The sequence below is a fragment of the Meles meles genome, chromosome 1 (genome assembly GCF_922984935.1).
Source record: "Meles meles chromosome 1, mMelMel3.1 paternal haplotype, whole genome shotgun sequence".
Lineage (NCBI taxonomy): Eukaryota > Metazoa > Chordata > Mammalia > Carnivora > Mustelidae > Meles > Meles meles.
The window spans coordinates 195,926,088-195,946,502 of record NC_060066.1 but is presented as its reverse complement, the minus strand read 5'-3'; the positions used below and the strand labels follow the sequence as shown (position 1 = coordinate 195,946,502).

The following is a 20,415-nucleotide window of genomic DNA, read 5'->3' as shown; positions in this document are numbered from 1 at the left end:
CTAAATACTGATTATTGTAGATCCTATTTACTTGAGCTGTCAACACCTTAAGGGCAAAAACTGTTGTTTTTAGCACCAACACATTGCTGGGCACATAATCAATGACCAGCAAATCTTTATTAGAATTCTGCTTGAATGAGGAAAGGCTCGTAAGAGTGAAAGCAACGTTTGAGCCAGTTCTTCAAGGACGAGTAGAAGCTCCATAAAATCCAGGCCAAGTGAAGGATTTGTGCAAATAGATGAGACCTTGGAGAGTTTTTACAAGTGCCTGACAAGGCTTTCTAATTTCCACATGGAGTTTGAGAAACAAGTTATTGTCGGATGTTATCTCCTGTAACCATCCAGAGCCAGCCAGACTAGGTTAGAGTTACATCATGGGGTAAAGAATAAGAAGCTGCTCCCTCCCCCAGTTATAGATCGAGAAGTTGAAAATTAGACCTTTTCTTCAGTATGTATCTGTGTGACCTGTCAGTACTTTCTGTTGGTCATCTTTCCTAGAGGGAAGTGACTTTCTTCCCAGCCTTTCATAAGAGCTCACCTCCTTGAGACATCTCAGGGTGAGAGAAAGTAGTACACCAAGATAAACTGAGAGAGATGTGATTAAAATCACTAAGAGTTTATTCTACTAAGTAATCCAACTTATACTGGTACTTCAACATAAAAGTATATTTAAATGAACACATTATGCCCTTGTGGTTGATCTTATAAACTGCTTATTGAAATATAAGTCATAGTGGCATTTAGTGTGTGATATGACCTGCTCGCCAACAAAGGCTTTGGAGTTATAAATGTCTCTAAGAGTTTTGTGTTTTATTTTGTTTTTTTTTTTTTTAGATTGTGTTTATTTATTTGACAGAGAGATCACAAGTAGGGAAAGAGGCAGGCAGAGAGAGAGGGGGGAATCAGGCTCCCCGCTGAGCAGAGGGTTGGATGCAGGGCTCGATCCCAGGACTCTGAGATCATGACCTGAGCCAAAGGCAGAGGCTTAACCCACGGAGTCACCCAGGAACCCCTAAACGTCTCTAAGAGTTTTGAATGCCTCGCTCTTTATAGGTTATTTGCAGTGTTTAGAAGCAATTCTTTAAAAAAAAAAAAAAAATGAGGCTCTGATTAGAGGGCGTCAAGTGCTGTCTTTGCCTATTAAACTTTATTTTTATAAGGCCTTTTTGCTCTTTCCATAAGTATAATGGAAGAGATTCACAAATTTTAATGTCACTTCCCCCTCCTTGAGGCAGTAAGCTGTGGAGGAAATGTACTCTAAAAAGAGAGTATCTTTTATAGGTGACAAGAAATAGTTGTCTACTTCCTATAAAGTTAAAATGAGATTGCCCTTTGCATTTTTTTTAAAGATTTTATTTATTAACTTGACAGAGAGATCACCAGTAGGCAGAGAGGCAGGCAGAGAGAGAAAGAGGGAAGCAGGCTCCCTGCTGAGCAGAGAGCCCGATGCTATGCGGGGCTCTATACCAAGACGGTGAGATCATGACCTGAGCCGAAGGCAGAAGCTTAACCCACTAAGCCACTGGGCACCCCTGCTTTTTTTTTTTTTTTTTTTTTAAGTAGACTCCAAACTCACAGCCTGGAGATTGAGACCTGAGCTGAGGTCAAGAACCAGCCGCTGAACCAAGTGCCCCGTCCTTTGTGTTTCTAACATATATTACATGGAAAACTAGAATGAACTCAAGTCTTTGATTGTTAAATTTTATATGTTTTTTAAGATTTTATTTATTTGAGAGAGAGAGAGCACAAGCAGGCAGAGCGGCAGAGGAAGAGAGAGAAACAGGGAGCCCGATGTGGAGCTCGATCCCACAACCCTGGAATCATGACCCAAGCCAACAGCAGGCGCTTAACCGCTTCACCCCCTGAGCCACCCAGGCACCCCAATTGTTAAATTTTGAAGTCATCGGTGGACCAGTATCTTCCCCTCTCTCACTCTCTCAGCTTGCCTGCTTACCAGTTGGCACCAAGTAAATATTGATTGTTGGAATGAAACTGAAACAGGCTGGCCAGGGATTGTGTATCAGCTTGGTGCATAGGCAGTGGAATGATCAGAGAGATTTGTGTTGTAGAGAATGGGCTTCCTTGAGAAATGAATATATCTTTAGGAAATAGGTATTTCCTTGACCATTTACACAAGCGCCAAAGTGAGTCCTGGGGTTAGAATTGGGAGATTTGGGTTTTAGTCCTGGCTCTGAGCAAGGCAATTAATGGTCACTCAGAATGCTTTCATTCTTTTAAGTTTTATTGCCACCTTCATAGTGCTCTAGAATAAGTAATGAGCCAAGCCGAGCTAGGCATTAAATTTAGCAGTTGGTAAACAGCAGCTATACCAGGATCCATAAATCTATTGTTGTCGTATTGTATGGTGCTGTCAGCGTAAACTGAATGCTGCAGTACCGTTTCCGGTTTGTGTGTGTGTGTGAGTACACGCTGTTCCATCTGCTTAATGTTTTTGTACAGCAGCCCTGATTATGTTCAGACTTCCTCCTTGGTCTGCTTCTTCCAGTTTGCTCTCTGGATGCATGATACAAAAATGTCATCCTCTTCCGTTTCTGACTAACCTCTTTGTAATGACTGAGTTTTTTGCCATCTACCATTGTTCGCTGCTCCTGGCCTTTCCTTTCTTGACTTGTTTTTTTTACAACTGTGATCCTTGGTGCTTGCATTAATTGTGAGTTTTCCATGTGCCGGGCACATTGCAGAGGGCTTTATTTATGTTCATGTCATTTAGTCCTTATACCTGCCTTGTGCTGCTAAGCATGGTTATGCCCCACTTTACAAATCAGAAAACTGAGACGCAGAGGTAAAGGTACTTGCCTAGTGTTCACACCTAGTGATAGATCTGGAATTAAATTTTCAGTTGCCTTCAGAGCTCTCCTCCCCCTTTTTTAAAAATTTTGTCATTTATTTTTTTGTTTGTTTGTTTTCTTTTCAGCATAACAGTATTCATTGTTTTTGCACCAAAATTTTGTCATTTATTTTTTAAGATTTTTATTTATTATTTGACAGAGCACAAGCAGGGGGAGCAGCAGGCAGAAGGAGGGAAGGGGAAGAAGGAGGGAAAGAAGCAGGCTCTCAGGACCCCGAGATCATGACCCAAGCCGAAGGCAGGCACTTAACCAGCCGAGTCCCCTTGGCACCCCCAAAGCTCACCCTCTTAAGCGTACGCTGTGTTATGGCCATGATGATGCAGACAGTGGTGGTGATGACGATTACTATACTTTGTTGAGCACCTACTAGGTTCTGGACAGTGCATTTGCCACATTTTGCCTCCCCATCTAGTGTAGATGCTGCAGTTACACAGGCTCTGCTTTTAGGCTGATAGGTAAGTGCCAGAGTTTAAAGGCTTTGGGCATTAGTACATTAGAGCATTCTTTCAATATGTTTTTCCTTTTTAATGGTCAACATAATGTTTTTCTGACTACTACCAGTATGAACAATTAAATATTGCCCAAGTTTCTCTGCACTTTTTTTCTTACCACTGTCTTGGCATTATCAGTTTCTTGTTACCTTTGGGTTTTCAAATTTTTTGTTCTTTATCTACATCAAAAGCAAATAATAGGGATAAGATAATGGGGGGCAAAGGAGAAGGTGTTAAGAAAAGGCAAAAGGAAAGTCCAAATACTAGAAATTATTCTGTGATCTCAGTTTAGAAAACAAAGATTTAAACTAAAACCTCTTGTATTTTAGCAGCTGTCATTTGTTGAAGGACTTTGGCACTTACAAATGAAAATTCATCAGGCTGTGTCCTTAATATTTATGTGTTTGGGCTACATGTAAATTAGTTATATTATAAAAAAAGAAAAATCAGTATGCAAGCTGGACCTTCAGTTACTGCATGGGGTTAGCTGATATTTCCTTGTATTATAAGCAACATGTAGGGTTACTCCGAGTAGTTTTGTAATCCCCAAGATCACATGGTGGTTACTGAGCTTGAGCAGAAAGAGAAATGTTGTATAATATCTTCCAAACGTTTATTTCAAGTTTACTATTTTAGTAAGGAAAATGTTCAGAACTGTTTCTTTTTATTTTTAGAAAAGGTATATTCAGTCCTAAAATATCCTTCCTGATGTTATTAATTCCCCAAGTGTAGATCAAATCCTGCCCTGGGTATGCCACTTACAGTGAGGAAATACTACAATTTTAGAGCAAGCCGTGAAATGTGAGAACAGTCGATACTTCTGAGGCAAGCCTGTATTGAACACATACCTTGGAGTTGAATTCTACTCCCATCAGCCTGCTGTGCATAACCCTGATGTTTTCTGTATGATCACGTTTGCAAGTTCTTCAGTAGGCTCCCATTCTTCTGTGGCGGGGAGTCTGGAGAGCTGCCGCCAAGCTCCCAGTCAGGAAAAGTAGGTGTGGCTTTTTAGGGCTGTGCCACTCCTGTAGTTGGCAGGTCTCCTCCCCTTCCTGCACTTGAGCTCTTCACAGTGTGCGCCCTGGAATGACAGGCATTCCTGTGTGCCGAGAGCCAGAGTGAAGACATATTTGTACGAACCCCAAGTGTGCAGGCCGGGACACGGGGAACAAAAACTCCAGCAGATTAACTGATCTCGTGCCGTTTCCTGATGTCTGGCAGTGACACTGAGAGAGGAGTGCCTATCCCCTCTCTATGTGGATTTATCTTTTAAGAAAAGTTTTCTTTGGTCCGGGGCAGTTTGTTGTCGTGAGACACATCAGACAATTTAATCATGGGGCAAGCTGACGTCTCCAGACCGGTAAATCCAGATGCAGTTGGTGAGTAATAGAAGGCAAGGAAACAAAATCTTGACAGAGGGAAGGCAGATGAATAGGTGAAATTGAATACTTTATAGGAAGTAGAATGTTGTGAGGATTTTGTTGCTTATAACTTTAGGACGTTTACAACTTCGTAAAGAATGAATGAAATTTTGTAAGCTGTTTTTCACTCAGTTATATTAATTTACCGCTCATAGCTTTGTCTTAACTTGATCCCTTTGGAGTTTTTTGTTTTTTAATAATACTGCTAGGAAACCATCTATTAAATTCTTGTTCTTGGAGAAGATAAGTACTACTGGATGTCATATTTAGAATTCAGTGTTGTTTTACTAGCTTGTTGCAGGACTTGAAATATGTATGGCCTAGAACTAGAACTGTTGACTTCTATAAATGGGACCATTTTCAAGAATTGTCATAATTTCTTAGACTCAGCTATACATTCTCCAAGTAAGTCTCTAGCTCTTCCCATTGTGCTGGTATTTTCATTTTTCATAAGGCAGTTCTTTGGTATAAACATTTCTGAAGTCAGTGCTTTACTTTTGAAGTGTTATTGTCTCGGAGATAGTTAAGAGACCAAGCTGGTTAATTCCAAGCGTAGCTTAAGAGCTTCAAGGCTTGTAAGTGAAGTCAAAGTTCATGGTCACTGTAGACTCGTTTTCCCAGCTGTGGGGTTTTATGAAAGATGAAGATGTAAAGGTGGGAAAAATAGTTCTAAGTGGAATTGTTAAAGGGTTGAAAATATAACAAAGTGAGGGAAATCCTGGGAATCCTTTCTTGACATTACACTTAAAAAAAAAAAATTTACACCTCTTTGATTTAGGAAGCAGCAGAAAACATGTTCAGTCCTAGGCTGCTCTTTTTTTTCAGAAATGAAAAATGTTGATGACTTTAAAGAAAAGTTTAAAAGTGTGAGAACACAGGTAACATTCCCAAATGTCTTGTGGTTTAATATTATTTCATTTCTAAAAGGGTGTTTTCTCACCGAGAACTTGCCAGATGAAATTCCTACAAAGTATTTTTCATGTTTTACTGAAACTAAAGCACGTGGATCACAAAGTGAATCCTTAAGTGACAGATTTTTAGGACCAAAGTCAGGACTTGATTCACTTTACCTTGACGACCAGCAATTTTTTTTTTTTTTTAAAGATTTTATTTATTTACTTGACAGAGATCACAGCAGAGAGGCAGGCAGGGAGAGAGGGGACGAACCAGGCTCCCCGCTGAGCAGAGAGCCCGATGTGGGGCTCGATTCCGGATCCTGGGATCATGACCCAAGCCGGAAGCAGAGGCTTTAACCCACTGAGCCACCCAGGTGCCCCAATTTTTAATTTTTTAAAAAAATTTTTAATGAAATGTTTTATAAATAGAAAAAGAAAAAGGCATAGAGAAAAATATAAAGGAACCTCTGGGGCCCCTCCCCAGCTTAAGAAATGGAATTAAAAAGAGAGAGATCCCACCTCACCCCTATCTCTATGCCTGCATTCCCTTGTGATGACACTTTGTTTCTTTGCTCTCAGAGGTAACCACTCTCCTGAATTTGGTAAATTCACTTTTGGGCTAGTAAATTCTCCTGTCATTCTTTTTTTTTTTTTTTTTTTTAAGATTTTATTTATTTATTTGACAGAGAGAGATCACAAGTAGGCAGAGAGGCAGGCAGAGAGAGTGAGAGGGAAGCAGGCTCCCTTCGGAGCAGAGAGCCAGACGTGGGACTCGATCCCAGGACCCTGAGATCACGACCTGAGCCGAAGGCAGTGGCTTAAACCACTGAGCCACCCAGGCGCCCCTCTCCTGTCATTCTTGATTAATAAGGATAAATAAGGATCTAGACATTTATCTATGAGATGGAAATGAATGGGTCTTTGAAAAGCAAGAAATGGGTAAGGAGGTATAACTTACTAATAGGATATAACTAACTTAGGAAGAATGCCCATCTAATATCGATATATAAAATATCTCATCTGAGTAGGTAAAGTTTGATATATTTATTTGATAAAAATTGAGCATCAAATTTATCAGTTTTTCTAATAGTCCTTAGAAGAGACCCATGAAGAAGAAATAGAAATCATTCAGGTACTTAAGATTTTTATGTTCTCTCTAGATTTAATTTTTGGATTTTATTTCCTATTTCCTTGATGATTCATAGGTGGCTGTAAGCTGTTTTAGTGGATAGACTGCCTTCTATTATATTTCTTTTCTTTCTTTCTTTTTTTTTAAGATTTTCTTTTTAAATAATCTCTCCACCCAGTATGGGGCTTGAACACAAAACCCCGAGATCAATAGTTTTTCACTCCACTGGCTGGGCCAGACAGATGTCCCAATTATAGTTCTTATAATTCAGGATAATTCTATTTGAGGAAACCAGAGCCAGGTCATGAGGGCAATACTGACACCTTTGAGGACTACATCACTGCTTTAAAGGCTTTTACCAGGGGCGCCTGGGTGCCTCAGTGTTAAGCGTCTGCCTTCAGCTCAGGCAGGCTCCCTACTCCGTAGGAAACCTACTTCTCCCTCTCCCACTCCCCCTGCTTCTGTTCCCTCTCTCACTGTCTCTCTCTCTGTTGAGTAAATAAATAAAATCTTAATAAAATAAAAAAAGGCTTTTACCAAACTTAACTGTTTCTTTATGAAATTTAAAAAACATTTCAGTGAATGGGCATGTGGAAAGTCTTACCAGATTCTTTGGAAGGATAAATGTACAAAGTAAATGAAGACTTGAATCATTTGTTTACAGTTCTAGGCCTATAATATAGTAGTTAGTTTTGAGCTTTGCGACTGATGGTATTGGGGCACCTGGCTGGCTCAGTTGGTAGAGCATGAGACTCTTGATCTTGGGGTTGTGAGTTCAAGTCCCATTCTGGGGGTAGAATTTACTTTAAAAAACTAATTAATGGGGCACCAGGATGGCTCAGTCGTTAAGCATCTGCCTTCCGCTCAGGTCATGATCCCAGAGTCTTGGAATCAAGCCCCGCATCAGGCTCCCTGCTCAGCAGGAAGCCTGCTTCTCCCTCTCCCACTCCCCTGCTTGTGTTCCCTCTCTCACTGTGTCCCTCGCTGTCAAATAAATAAAATCTTTTAAAAAAAAATAACTAATTAATAATAAAATTCATGGTACTAGGTTGGACACCCAGATGTCCCCTAATTGATTATTTAAATTCAGAGAAGGAATTTATGCTCTAGTGTCCATTCAAGGAAATTGAGTTATCCTCAGTAGTTTGTATAAAAATAATCATCCTCAAGTGAAATATGTCCATAGGAGAAGCCTTTATATTTTCTCAGATAAAACTTTCAAGTAGAGGCACCTGAGTAGCTCAGTCAGTTAAGCGTCTGCCTTCGGCTCAGGTCATGATCCCAGGGTCCTGCCTGCTTCTCTCTTTGTGACAAATAAAAAAGATCCTTTGGGGCTCCTGGGTGGCTCAGTGGGTTAAAACCTCTGCTTTCAGCTCAGGTCATGATCCCAGGGTCCCGGGATCGAGCCCCACATTGGGCTCTCTGCTCCGCGGAGAGCCTGCTTCCTCCTCTCTCTCCCTGCCTGCCTCTCTTGCCTACTTGTAATCCCTGTCTGTCAAATAAATAAATAAAATCTTTAATAAATAGGGGCACCTGGGTGGCTCAGTGGGTTAAAGCCTCTGCCTTTGGCTCAGGTCATAATCTCAGGGTCCTGGGATCAAGCCCCACATCCAGCTCTCTGCTCGGCGGGGAGCCTGCTTCTCTGTCTCTCTTTCTCTCTGCTTGCCTCTCTGCTTACTTGTGATCTCTCTCTGTCAAATAAATAAATAAATCTTTAAAAAAAATAGATATAATATTTCCTCTTTTCTACATTCATTTTCCATCACCATTTGATTCATTTTGCTCTGAAATTTGTAGTTATGGGTGATGATGGAGTCATTTGGAGCAAGGTGATTTAGAAACATATGGTCATTTGGAGGCAAAATCAGTAAAGAGATTGTTGGGTGAATAAAATTTAGTGTAGCTATGTAACAATATTAACAGGGGAATAAATAATAGGTGGGTTAATTAAAAATAAACTACTTCAGGGCGCCTGGGTGGCTCAGTTATTGGGCGTCTGCCTTTGGTTCAGGTCATGGTTCCAGGGTCCTGGGATCAGGCCTTGTGTCGGGCTCCCTTCTTGGCAGGGAGCCTGCCTCTCCCTCTTCCACTCCCCGTGCTTGTGTTCCCTCTCGTTGTGTCTGTCTCTGTCAAATAGATAAATGAATAATTTTTTAAAAATAAATAACACTTTGAAGAAAAACACTTGGCATTATTCGGTCATGAGAATTATCAGAAACATTTTTCATACTCATCTAGGTGTAACAATAAATGCTTTCTTCTGAGAAAGAAGGAATAGTCACACTTTCCACATGTAATCAGGAATGAGGAGGAAGCAATTAGTATAGGGGTCTGTCACAGACTCCTTATAGGATTTTCGGTATCAAATGTAGACTACCAACCAAAAATTATTGTCCCTTCTCTGTTCTAGTAGATTTTCTCAGTAGCCCCTTTTTTACTTGCAGGGAAACTTTGGAAAGTTTAAGCCTTTTTTCCATGTGAGAATATATTATTTTCTGGCACCTCACTATAAAACCTTACTCTCAATTTGGAATTTTTATCAAAAAAGCATACACATCAGGTTGCCAAGGGCATCCTGTCTTGATGCAGTCATGATCAGATCATGATACTTTACTGGAGTTGGAATCCCAGACCTAACTGTCCCTGCAGGTATAGAGCAAGACCTTTTCCCTGACTATCTTCTGTAGCTCTTTGCCCATTTCTCTTTCCCGAAGGTCAGAACTTTGCAGCATTTCCAAGGGAAGTTGTGGGCGTGCTTAGACAAAGCCTGCTTTGTTCATTAGCAGCAGCTTTTGCTTTCTGTACTTTTGTTATAATTTTCTAAAACAGTTCTTTAAATCCAATAATAATCCTCTTTTAGAAGGCAAAAAAATGAATAAATGCAATAGTGTAAGTACCACAAATTACTATTCTCCATTTACAAAGTTTTGATGCAGTTAAAATGCTTGTATAAACAAGATCTGTTTCAAACTCCGTGGGCGTAAAAAATAACACAGAACTATTAGATTATAAAAATAATTGATCACAGTATATGTAAGTCAAGTCATGCTGTATACCTTAAACTTAAAAAAGATAATTGTGGGGCACCTGAGTGGCTCATTCAGTTAAGCGTCTAACCTTTGATCTCACCTCAGGTCTTGATCTCAGGGTTGTGAGTTCAAGCCCAATGTAAATTTTAAAAAGATTCTTTTAAAGATAATTGATGACTTCTTGATAGTGAAGTATATATCTTGTTGCACAAAACTATAGACTTTTAAATTTTGGACAAAAAAACTGGTGGCTCAGTGGGCTAAGCCTCTGCCTTCGGCTCAGGTCATGATCTCAGGGTCCTGGGATAGAGCCCTGCATTGGGCTCTTTTCTTGTTGGGAAGCCTGCTTCCCCCTCTCTGTCTCCCTGCCTCTGTGCCTACTTGTGATCTCTTTTTCTCTGTCAAATAAATAAATAAATAAATAAAATCTTTAAAAAAAACCCACAACACTGGTTATTATAAAAGTTCTATGGGTAGAAGGGGAGAACTTTATATACTTTAAACATTTTAAAACTTACTAAGGTACAAGAAATAGAGGTGGAACTGAGACACGATCATTTTGTTGCTTATTACCAAGCCTAATGAAGGGGGGAGGGTAGTGAAGGCTGTTCTTACCTTACCATCCAACACGGATGATTAAGAATTGCTTATAGGGGCGCCTGGGTGGCTCAGTGGGTTAAAGCCTCTGCCTTCGGCTCAGGTCGTGATCCCAGGGTCCTGGGATCGAGTCCCGCATTGGGTTCTCTGCTCAGCAGGGAGCCTGCTTCCCTTCCTCTCTCTCTGGCTGCCTCTCTGCCTGCCTGTGATCTCTGTCTGTCAAATAAATAAATAAAAAATCTTAAAAAAAAAAAAAAAAGAATTGCTTATAGAGGCTCCTGGGTGGCTCAGTTGGTTGGACATCTAACTCTTGATTTCGGCTCAGGTCACGATCTCGGTCGTGAGGTTGAGCTCCCCATTGGGCTCAGTCAGCCTGAGTCTGCTTGCCCCTCTCCCTCTGCTCTTCCCCCAGCTCATGTTCTCTCTCCCTGTTTCTCTCAAATAAATAAATAATTTCTTTTTGGAAAATCCTGAAGAATTGGTTCTAAATCAGATTCTAAAACCTCCTAGGGCTTATTGTTTAACCCTGTTTTATCCTTATCGCTAGCAAGTAACGTAGATACACGTAACTACAGCTAATAGTTACTTCATCTGAAGAAGACAATGTTAATTTTTAATAATTTTTAATAATATTATACATTTGTTTAAAAGTCACCCCGGAAATTCATCTGAAACAACTAAACTGAATCTAAAAAGCCTGAATTAAATGTTGATGAGGAGGGCACCTGGGTGGCTCAGTGGGTTAAAGCCTCTGCCTTCAGCTCAGGTCATGATCCCAGGGTCCTGGGATCGAGCCCCACATTGGGCTCTCTGCTTGGTGGGGAGCCTGCTTCCCCTCTTTTTCTCTTTGCCTGCCTCTCTGCCTGCTTGTGATCTCTGTCTGTCAAATAAATAAAAATCTTTAAAATAAAAAAATTTTTAAAAGACTTTATTTATCTATTTGACAGAGAGCACAAGCAGGGGTAGCAACAGGCAGAAGGAAAGGGAGAAGCAGCCTCCCCGCTAAGCAGAGAGCCTGATATGGGACGCAGTCGCAGGACCCTGGGATTGTGACCTGAGCCAAAGGCAGACGTTTAACCAACTGAGCCACCCAGGTGCCCTTCCTTAGGGCCATTAGTTTAAGCAGAAACAACGACATATCCAAATGTGACTCCAGGCCTGTATTTTTTGTGTTTAAATTGGAAATGGAGAGAGTTGTTCATAAAATCAAAGTTGATGAGAAGTGGTTGATGTGCAAATTAGCTTAGGAACAGCTTCAAATTCACTTCTCTCAGTCCTTTATTTGAGTACAGAATAAATTTGAGGTGTAATTATGCCATTAAAAATTTTTTAAATGGGGGCACTTGGGTGGCTCAGTCACTTGAGCATCTGACTCTTGATTTTGGCTCAGGGCATGATATCTATCTATATATATATAAACTAGAAAGAAGAAACACTAATTTCCATAATTATACCAGCAAAATATTTACTTTTTGGTTTAGTTCCTTCCATTCTTCTTTATAACATATTTTAGCATAGTTTAGATAATACACATCAGTATGATTTACATATAGATTTAAGTTCTGCTTTTTTTAAAAGATTTTATTTATTTGAGAGAGAGAAGGAGAGTGCATGAGCCAGGGTAGGGGGTAAGGGGTGACAACAAAGCAGAGGGAGAGGGAGAAGCTGAAGCCGACTCCCCACCGCAAGGAGCCAGACATAGGCCTTGATACTAGGACCTGGAGATCATGACCTGAGCTGAAGGCAGACGGCCAACCAACTGAGCCACCCAGTCACCCCGTCTTCTACTTTTAACCTAGGGTTATTAATTATTCTAGAAACTTAGTTTTAGCGATTATATATTGTTTTATGTAAGTTTTTCAGTTTATTCATATATGAATTGTATATTTAAGACTTCCCCAGTTATGTACCACCTTAAATAACACTATCAGAAATAACATCTCCAGGCAGTTTCCATCTTCTAAAGCTGAGTTCTCTAGACTTATTTAGGCTTTTTTTATATTTAGGGTTTTTTTCTTAGAGTTTTTTGTTTGTTTTTAATTTGACAGACGGAGATCACAAGTAGGCAGAGAGGTAGGCAGAGAGAGAGAGAGGAAGGGATGCAGGCTCCCTGCTGAGCAGAGAGCCCGATGCGGGGCTGGATCCCAGGACCCTGGGATCATGACCTGAGTCGAAGGCAGAGGCTTTAACCCACTGAGCCACCCAGGCACCCCTATATTTAGGCTTTTAATAGACAAAATGGTCTTACATATTTTAGACAAAGTTGAAGTTAAAATTTGAAAAAATATGTGCATAACCCTGGCCATTAGTCTAGTTACAAATTATACCTATTCAGATAACAAAGAATATATGCATAGATGGAATTTGGCAATGGGGGACCAATACCTCTTTCCTAGGCTCTTCAAATATGGATTTAAGCAGACTGCAGAATGGGTCTTGCCTGTGAATTTTACCTTAGTCTGTTTTCAGTCTGCTGCCTTCCCTTTTTAAAAATACTCCTGGACTTGAGCTGAGACGGCTTGACCGGCTGCCTCACAGTATCATTTAATTACTTGAAGATCCCACCCCTCATATGTAGGACATTTGATTGAATCAAGTTTTTGTGGTTTTCCTCTGGTGTCAAAATAATGTCTGTGGGGGGAAAAGACAAGATGATTTGCTTCTTTCCTTTTTCATTAGGAATGATTAATGTGATTCCCTTTCTCCTTTTTCTGGTATCTTTAATCATGAGAACACTCCCTTGATTCAGCATTTATTTCTTTCAGCAGGCAGCTAAGCAATGAGTGTGTGGGAAGAACTTTATCAACACTATTTTAATCAGTTATAGGTGTTGCTTTTGAATAATGCCTGAAAGTTGGGTTTCCAGAGCACTGCCAGATTAGTCCCATACTTGAGAGTATGACTTCAAGTCCTATCTCACTCTCCCACATATCAAAGTATGAAGAATTTATCTGTCTCAACTTAAAGTAAGAGCTAAAGAATTATGGTAGAGTAGTCAGTGAAGAAAGACTCATTTATAAATAAAAAAGAAAAATCAGTAATCTGATGTAAAAATAATGTGCAATACTGATCCAAATCATACAAGTTGATTGCTACATCCAATTTAACTACAAAGTAATGATTTCTAAGAGAAGTAAACAAAGAATTGATAAAGTACCTATTGAAATTTGAAGTAATTATAATGGAGTGGCAAATTTGTTTATAAGGAGGCTTCAGTAAGAAACCAAATTTTAGACTTTTTACCCTTCATAAATTTTGGTAGTGAGCAATATTGGAGATGAATACCAAACTTGTTAAATTATATAAAATAGAGTTTGGGGTGCCTGGGTGGCCTGGTTGGTTGAGCATCTGACTCTTGGTTTCAGCTTGGGTCATGATCTCCTGGTTGTGGTATTGAACCCCGCTTTGGGATCTGTGCTCAGTGTGGAATCTGCTCCGGGTTCTCTCTCTCTCTCCTCCTCTTTCTGCCCCCCCTCTCGTGTTCTTTCTCTCTCTCTCTCTCTCTCTCAAATAAATAAAATCTTTAAAATAGAGATTAATACCTATCATCAGGTTGTGTAAGAATTAAATTGTATAATGTGCCAGCTTAGTAAATTACATTCTGAAAACTTTTTTAACAAATGAAGCCAAATGTTGGAAAGACTTGTAAGATTTCAGCTTATCTTTATTCTGATGGCAGCATGATTGAAAGGATCGTACTTTTAAAGTCAGAGACTTGGGGTTCCTGGGTAGCTCAGTTGGTTGGGCATCTGTCTTCAGCTCCAATCATGATCCCAAAGTCCCAGGATCAAGTCCCACACTGGGACTTCTTCCTCTGCCCTTCACCGTGTTCGTGTTTTGTCTTTCTCTCTCAAATAAATAAATAAAATCTTAAAAAAAAAAAAGGTCAGAGGCTTGGATTTGAATCCCACTTATAGGGGCACCTGGGTGGCTCAGTGGGTTAAAGCCTCTGCCTTTGGCTCAGATCATGATCCTGGGGCCCTGGGATTGAGCCCCACATCAGGCTCTCTGCTTGGCAGGGAGCTTTCCTCCCCTCTCTTTGCCTGCCTCTCTGCCTACTTGTGATCTCTGTCTGTGAAATAAATAAATAAAATCTTTAAAAAAAAATGAATCCCACTTAATATCACACTATAGGCAAAGAGAATGCATTAAAAGAATGAAATATGCAAAGAAAAGCAGTCCAGCAGGAGAAAAAAAGCCAATTAAATGACATTTATAAGATATTGCAATTAAATAAACAACAACAACAAAAAAAAACTAAACATGCCACTGAAAATACTATACCTAGTGAAAATATCCTTCAAAAGTGATGATATAAATTATCCTAATTGTAGGAGAACCTGGGTGGCTCAGTTAGTTAAGCATCTGAGTCTTGATTTCATCTCGGGTCATGATCTCAGGGTTGTGAGATTGAGCCCTGCTTTGCACTCCACACTCAGCTGCAGAATCTGCTTGAGATTCTCTCTTTCTCTCCTCCCCCACCCCCATGCAAGCACATGCGTGCACATTCTCTCTCTCTCTCTCTCAAATAAATAAGTAAAATCTTTTTAAAAAATTATCCTAATTATAAGCACAGGATTACAGAAGGAAATAAAGATTACCTGGGAAAGCAAATATGTAGGAAATATAAAAGAATATTTTATTAAAACAACAACAATAATAATGTTTGCTGTGGTTTATTGTTGTTTATGTAGAAATAAATATAACAACACAGTAAATAGAGTTGAAATGTTGTAAAACTCTTCCATTGTTTATTATGTAAGTAAAGTACTAACAGTGTAGATTATAATAAGTCAAGGATTCATAGAACAAATCAGACCAATAGAAAACAAATAGCAGGGATGCCTGGGTGGCTCAGTGGATTAAGCCTCTGCCTTCAGCTCGGGTCATGATCTCAGGGTCCTGGGATGGAGCCCCACATTGGGCTCTCTGCTCAGCGGGGAGCCTGCTTCCCCCCGCTCTCTCTCTCTGCTTGCTATGCCTCTCTGCCTACTTGTGATCTCTCTCTATGTGAAATGAATAAATAAAGTCTTTAAAAAAAATAGCAAAACAGTAGACTTAAACCCCACTGTGTCAGGAAAAACATTAAATATAAATGGACTAAACACTCTAAAGGACAACAGTTGTCAAACTAGATAGAAAAACAAAGTCAAAGCAAAAGTGTTACTAGATTGACGCAGGGACTTTCCTAATGATGAAAGGGTAATTTAACAGAAATATATAATAACTCTAAATTTGTATATATATATCTAATAATGTAGCTTTTAAGTATATAAAGCAAAAAAGTAACAGAACTGAAAAGAAACAAAAGAGACAAATCCATTTTTGTAGGTAGAGCTGTTAACATACCTCTCTCAGTAATTCATAGAACAAGCTAACAGCAAATGAGAAAGGATATTAATGATTTGTACAATGTGATTAAAGGACATGACTTCACTGGCAGACATGAAACACTCCCCTCAACTGCACAATGTACCATGTTTCCAAGTGGACATTAACCTAATAGAAATCTGGAAGAAGGGCGCCTGGGTGGCTCAGTGGGTTAAGCCGCTGCCTTCGGCTCAGGTCATGATCTCAGGGTCCTGGGATCGAGCCCCGCATCGGGCTCTCTGCTCAGCAGCGAGCCTGCTTCCCTCTCTCTCTCTCTGCCTGCTTCTCTGTCTACTTGTGATCTCTCTCTCTGTCAAATTAAAAAAAAAAAAAAAATTTTTTTAAAAAAGAAATCTGGAAGAAGAATAACTGTGAACTTTTTTTTTCTTTTATCTTTTTAATTTAAACTATATCTGAGACTAAAAGGCACAGGAAAGACCCTTATAGTTCTTCTTTAGGAATACTTATGCATAAGTGGGAAACACTGAAATGATGCCATGATTTTCTAGTTTATTTTTTTCAACAAAGAATTATGTTACAGACAGAGATGGTCTGCCTCTGTCTCTTTGAACATGCATAAGGTTTGCAGATAATAATCTGGCATTGGCTTTAACAAACCTGACTGATCATAAGAGTCACCTGGGAAGATTTTTAAAAACAGATTCCTGGATCCCACTACCTGAGGATTCTGTGTTTTGAAAAGGTAACTGAGCTAATACCAAGTAATTGAACAGATTTAGGAGTTACCATAATAACGTTCTGTTTGTCGTATGGAGGGGAGGAACCTGGAGAATATGAGAATATAAGAATATATGAGAATATGTAAGAATGAATGAATTTGGGATAATAACCAGGTCAGGGTTGGGTGTGGCTGAATCCCCCCACTGCATAAGTCAAGAGGCATATCCTCTTCTAAAAGTTTTACAAACATGAAGGCTCCCGGGTGGCTCAGTCGGTTACGCATCTGACTCTTGATTTCAGCTCAGGTCATGATCTCAGGGTCATGAGATCAAGCCACACGCCAGGCTCTGTTCTGATTGTGGAGCCTGCCTAAGATTCTCTCCCTCCTTCTCCTTCTGCCCTTCCCTCCACCCCCAACTCTCAGTCCCATGTGCGCTCTCTCAAAAATAAAAAAAAAAATAAATAAAAGTTTTATAAACATGAAAATTAACATTTGCATAAAACATCAAAGGAAACAAAAGCTGTTCTCTCTGCTTTTTGTATTTAGTAACTATATTCTTTACACAAAGAAAAAGGAGGGCTATTTTAGCAGTAGATGTGATGGCAGACACAGTCATTTGTATCATAGCTGTTGGTATTTTCCACACATGCTGTACTTTTGAATATAAATTGAACTTGTCTTAAGTTCATATGCCAGCAGGCATGAATATGTTTGAAAGGATATCATAATCTTACTGTTTTGAATGTATAAGAGAAAGGGAACACATAAATAATATTGTTCAATATAATGAAGGATTACAAGGGATGAATTAAGTTCTGCTTTAGGAAGTGGTTAGGTTAGATACCCGGCAAGATAGTGGCAGCAAGTGAGATGGCTGTATCTCATTGAGGGACTTGACAGGAACTTGTCTGTGATCCATTCTTACCTAACACTCCTCAAACTTTCTGGCTGTCTTTCTTTGTAAAAGTATCACATAGCACTCACCTTTTCTTTCATATTGTTAGTTTGTTGTTTTGTTTTGTTTTTTGAGTTTTTATATTATCTTCCCTATTTTATTTTTTTTTTCATTTTATTTATTTTTTTCAGCGTAACAGTATTCATTGTTTTTGCAATATCTTCCCTATTTTAATCAAACAGGCATTTTCTTATGTATCATTTGGAAATGAGTGAAGTCCATTCAGTGGGTGGATGGCAGGATATTTCAAATTTCAGTTCCTCCTTGCCTCTAGCAAGTAAGGTGACTATGAACACCTAGTGGTGGCTTAGCTCCATTTCTGAAAGTGTTATCATTAACATATGCTAAATATTATATTACAGGACATAGTTAAAATGCCTTGAGGTCTCATTGACATTTCGTAATTAGGAGTTTACTGTCTTAAGGCACTGACTCTTAAAAGCGATACCTGTATTCACCCAGGTCCCACTCCTGGGGATGCATCCCGGGTACCACAGAGGGGAAATTGTTGGGACAGGAGTTGTTCTGATGTCTCTGCAAGTAAACTTAGGGATATATGGTCCGGCATTAAATAACCAGATTCTCTTGCATTTTATGGAAGGAATTAAAGTAGTTGAGACTCAGAATGTGTTCAAGTAAATCATGTAACTAGGAAGAAAAGAGTCATTGTCCTCTCATCTCCTTCAGTAGCCAGAACCCTGTTTTGCTTAAGTCACTTACGTACAGAAAAATAATGCACCCAGCAGTCACTGTGATCATGACAATTCTATAAATCTGACTTTCAACAACAGGTTTCCCTAGACTCACATCTATCAACCAAAAAAGATAGAATTTGTCAACTGTTTCTTAAAAAAAAAAATAATAAATGCAGGGCACCTGGGTGGCTCAGTCATTAAGTGGCTGCCTTTGGCTCAGGTCATGATCCCAGGGTCCTGGGATTGAGCCCCACGTCAGGCTCCCTGCTCCATGGGAAGTCTGCTTCTCCCTCTCCCACTCCCCCTTCTTGTGTTTCCTCTCTCACTGTCTCTCTCTGTCAAATAAATAAAGTCTTTAATAATAGAAATAATAGGGGCGCCTGGGTGGCTCAGTGGGTTAAGCCTCTGCCTTCAGCTCAGGTCATGATCTCAGGGTCCTGGGATCGAGCCCCACGTCGGGCTCTCTGCTCAGCAGGGAGCCTGCTTTCCTCTCTCTCTGCCTGCTACTCTGCCTACTTGTGATCTCTCTTTGTCTAATAAATAAATAAAAATCTTTTAAAAAATAATAATAGTAATAATAATAAATGCTTGTTGATTATGTATTTTCTTTTATGAAAAACTATCCACAGTATTAAAAGAAACTTTTTTTAGTGCATATATTATGCCCATTTATCCCCCAAAAAAGAGCGTTATTTGCTTCAGATCTGAAATTGTGTACAATAAGCATGTGAACTTATTACATGGGATAATATAATAAGTGATCCTTGATGTATTTCTATAAAGTAAAGGTTCCACTTTGATTCCAGGATGGTTATTCCTCATGACTCTTTTTTTCTTCTCCTCTAGACTTCTCCAGAGAACCCTGGGACAGTAGGTGGAGTGCAAAGCCGTATTGTGTTGCCTTCCTGCTTTTTTTTGTTGCTTTCCTGCTTTTATTTTTATTATTATTATTATTATTATTCTTGGCCCAGTCTTGGCTGCTCCTTTCTCTGCCACTAGAGCTAACTAACTAAACCCTGCATGTGTGGTCATTGTGAGGGATTCATGGCCTTTCACTTCAGTCCCACACATAATACCGTGTCAGTGACAGTTTTTGTCATATCCTTAAGATCTTGACTGTCCCTAAAGTACTACTGTGATAGGCAAACTGGAATCCCACCTCTGCTTTCCAAAAAGATTTCATTTTAAAGCACTGTCTGTAATGCCCCAGCCCCAGGCTCCTTCCAGTGCTCCAAACTTAGGGTCTTGTGAAAGGAAAAAAATAATCTGGGGGGAAAAAAAAAAAAAAACAGGTACAAGTAAGGTGTTAACACTTGATATGTTACCCACCTTGAACTATTAATGTCCTGAAAGAGGAGGGCAGAGGGAGGGCAGTGTTTAGTAGAGAATGATGACTCACTCACTCAAGATGGAACTCCCCATTTCAGTGACACCGGAGGCAGTAATGTTAGCTGGGGAAGACCTAGCCCCCCACCCCCCCACCCCACCCCCTCTCACCCCCCACCCCACCCCTTCTCACCCCCCACCCCCCTCACCCCCACCCCACCCCCACCCCACCCCCTCTCACCCCGCACCCCCACCCCACCCCCCTCCACCCCAGGATGAGAATGGGAACAGCGATAGGCTGCAGGGGGCAAGATCTCATGCATATTGAAACACATTCATATGTGTGTGTGTGTGTGTGTGTGTGTGTGTGTGTGTTCGCGCCTTTTACGAGATTTTGAGCTGGTTATGATCATCTCATTGAATTTTTGTCCTAAAATGATGTCAGCTTGGTTTGGTTCCTTTTCCCTCTTAGTAACTTATCTGTTACGGATTTTGATGTTTGGTGTCCGTGTGATGTCAGGGATTCTGTCTGCATGATTGTTTATCATTGCTCTGATCCTTTCCAACCACCACAGGAAAAGAGGGGAAGGGACCTTTTAGAAGTTATGCTGACATAATAAATTGGCTGTTCTTTTCCCTGTGTGCCTTTCACCATACTACAGAGGAAGTAAGCCAGCCCACCGCAGACCCAGGCATGGTCATGGACAGTGTGGAAGCGGGAGACACGACACCTCCCACCAAAAGGAAGAGCAAGTTCTCGGGCTTTGGCAAGATCTTCAAGCCCTGGAAATGGCGGAAAAAAAAAAGTAGTGATAAATTCAAAGAGACATCAGAAGGTGAGACATTAAGATTTAAATATATGTTCTGAGTTACAGAGTTTCTTACTTTAGAAGTATCCAACTTCCTCATTCTCTTCCTAAGCTTTTCTAACCCTCTATTTGGAGAGGAAATTCA

General features: G+C 40.0%; 1 protein-coding gene across 5 annotated transcripts in view; it reads left to right on the top strand.

Annotated features, from left to right (window-relative positions):
• The window catches only part of PHACTR4 (phosphatase and actin regulator 4), a 109,158-nt gene that overhangs the window by 51,808 nt on the left and 36,935 nt on the right, over positions 1–20,415 (top strand). For 2 of the 5 annotated variants that reach the window (XM_046012242.1, XM_046012223.1), the window contains one exon: positions 20,124–20,297. In XM_046012242.1, the coding sequence (XP_045868198.1) occupies positions 20,156–20,297 (142 nt within the window). In that variant the 5' untranslated portion in view covers positions 20,124–20,155. Of the gene's footprint in view, positions 1–4,250; positions 4,741–18,981; positions 19,010–20,123; positions 20,298–20,415 lie in introns of those variants that run through there. The other 3 variants (XM_046012217.1, XM_046012233.1, XM_046012207.1) reach the window with 3 other exon arrangements.